Source organism: Protobothrops mucrosquamatus, unplaced genomic scaffold (assembly GCF_001527695.2).
Source record: "Protobothrops mucrosquamatus isolate PMUCROS unplaced genomic scaffold, P.Mucros_1.0 scaffold6855, whole genome shotgun sequence".
Taxonomy (NCBI): Eukaryota; Metazoa; Chordata; class Lepidosauria; order Squamata; family Viperidae; genus Protobothrops; species Protobothrops mucrosquamatus.
The window spans coordinates 1-1,606 of record NW_015392669.1 but is presented as its reverse complement, the minus strand read 5'-3'; the positions used below and the strand labels follow the sequence as shown (position 1 = coordinate 1,606).

Here is a 1,606-nt window from a genome sequence, read left to right as displayed (position 1 = left end):
TCTATCTATCTATCTATCTATCTATCTATCTATCTATCTATCTATCTATCTATCTATCATCTGTCTGTCTGTATATATATAAAAATATCTATAAATATCCTCTCTCTTTCTTCCAGAACAAAATCTACATGTACGGAGGCAAGGTAGACGAGAGCGGCAACGTAACCAGTCAGCTCTGGCTGTTCCACATCTCCAACCATTCCTGGGTTCCCCTGGTGCCAAAGGCCAAGGAGCAGTACGCTGTGGTGGGCCACTCGGCCCACATTGTCACCCTGGAAGACGGCGCGGTGGTGATGCTGGTCCTCTTTGGCCACTGCCCTCTTTACGGCTACATCAGCAGCGTGCAGGAGTATAATCTAGGTGAGCGTTGGCTTGGCGTGACTGTCGCTCTTGTAAAGAACGGAACAACAACAGAGGTGGAAGGGACCTTGGAGGTCTTCTAGTCCAACCCCCTGCTCAGGCAGGAAACCCTATACCATTCCAGACAAATGGCTGTCCAGCCTCTTCTTGAAAACTTCCAGTGTTGGAGCATTCACCACTTCTGGAGGCAGGTTGTTCCACTGGTTAATTGTTCTAACTGTCAGGAAGTTTCACCTTAGTTCCAGGTTGCTTCTCTCCTTGATGGGTTTCCATCTGTTGCTTCTTGTCCTGCCTTCAGGCGCTTTGGAGAATAGCTTGACTCCCTCTTCTTTGGGGCAGCCCCTGAGATATTGGAAGACTGCTATCCTGTCCCCCCTCATCCTTCTCTTCATTAAACTAGACATTCCCAATTCCAGCAGCCGTTCCTTATATGCTTTAGCCTCCAGTCCCCTGATCATCTTTGTTGCTCTTCTCTGCACTCTTTCTAGAGTCTCAGCATCTTTTTTACATCGTGGTGACCAAAACTGGATGCAGGATTCCAAGTGTGGCCTTACCAAGGCCTTGTAAAGTGGTATTTAACACTTCATTTGATCTTGATCCTATTCCTCTGTCAATGCAGCCTAGCACTGTGTTGTGGCCTTTTTGGCACCTGCAGCACACGGCTGGCTCCTATTTTAACTTTAAATCGTTGTGAAATGCTACACTTCAAAGTAACAGAGAAGGTTGCTTCTCTCCTTGATTGGTTTCCATCCGCTGTTGCTTGTCTTGCCTTGTGGTGCTTTGGAGAAGAGGTTGAACCCCTGGGATAGCCCCCCAAGTACTGGAAGGCAGCTATCATGTCACCCCTAGTTCTTTTCTTTGTTAGGCAGAATAACAGAGTTAGAAAAGACCCTCAAGGGGTTCTAGTCCAACCTCCTGCTCAAGCAGGAGACACCATTTCAGACAGGTGGCTATCCAGTTTTTTCTTTAAAATCTCTAGTGATGAAGAGCCTGCAATTTCTGGAGGCAAGCTGTTCCACTGGTTAATTGTTGTCACTTTCAAGTTCTCCTCCACCACCACCACCTCCTCCTCCCCCTTCTCCTCCTCCTCCTCTCTGCAAACCCCACACCCTTCTAGCACTGATTGTGTTAGCTAGTTAGGTGATGAAATGTCTGCAAGAAAACCATCCAGTTCAGAGACCACCAAGGACCCCACAACTCTCCTCCTCCTCCTCATCGTCCTCCTCCTCCTCCTCCTCCTCCTCCC

General features: G+C 48.1%; 1 protein-coding gene across 1 annotated transcript in view; it reads left to right on the top strand.

Annotated features, from left to right (window-relative positions):
- The window catches only part of LOC107300386 (attractin), a gene marked incomplete at its 3' end in the record, with an annotated part of 21,389 nt that extends 21,029 nt beyond the window's left edge, over positions 1-360 (top strand). The window contains exon 8 of the mRNA XM_015829721.1: positions 117-360. Coding sequence (XP_015685207.1) covers positions 117-360 — 244 coding nt within the window. The remainder of the gene's footprint in view (positions 1-116) is intronic.
- Positions 361-1,606: the final 1,246 nt, after the last annotated feature.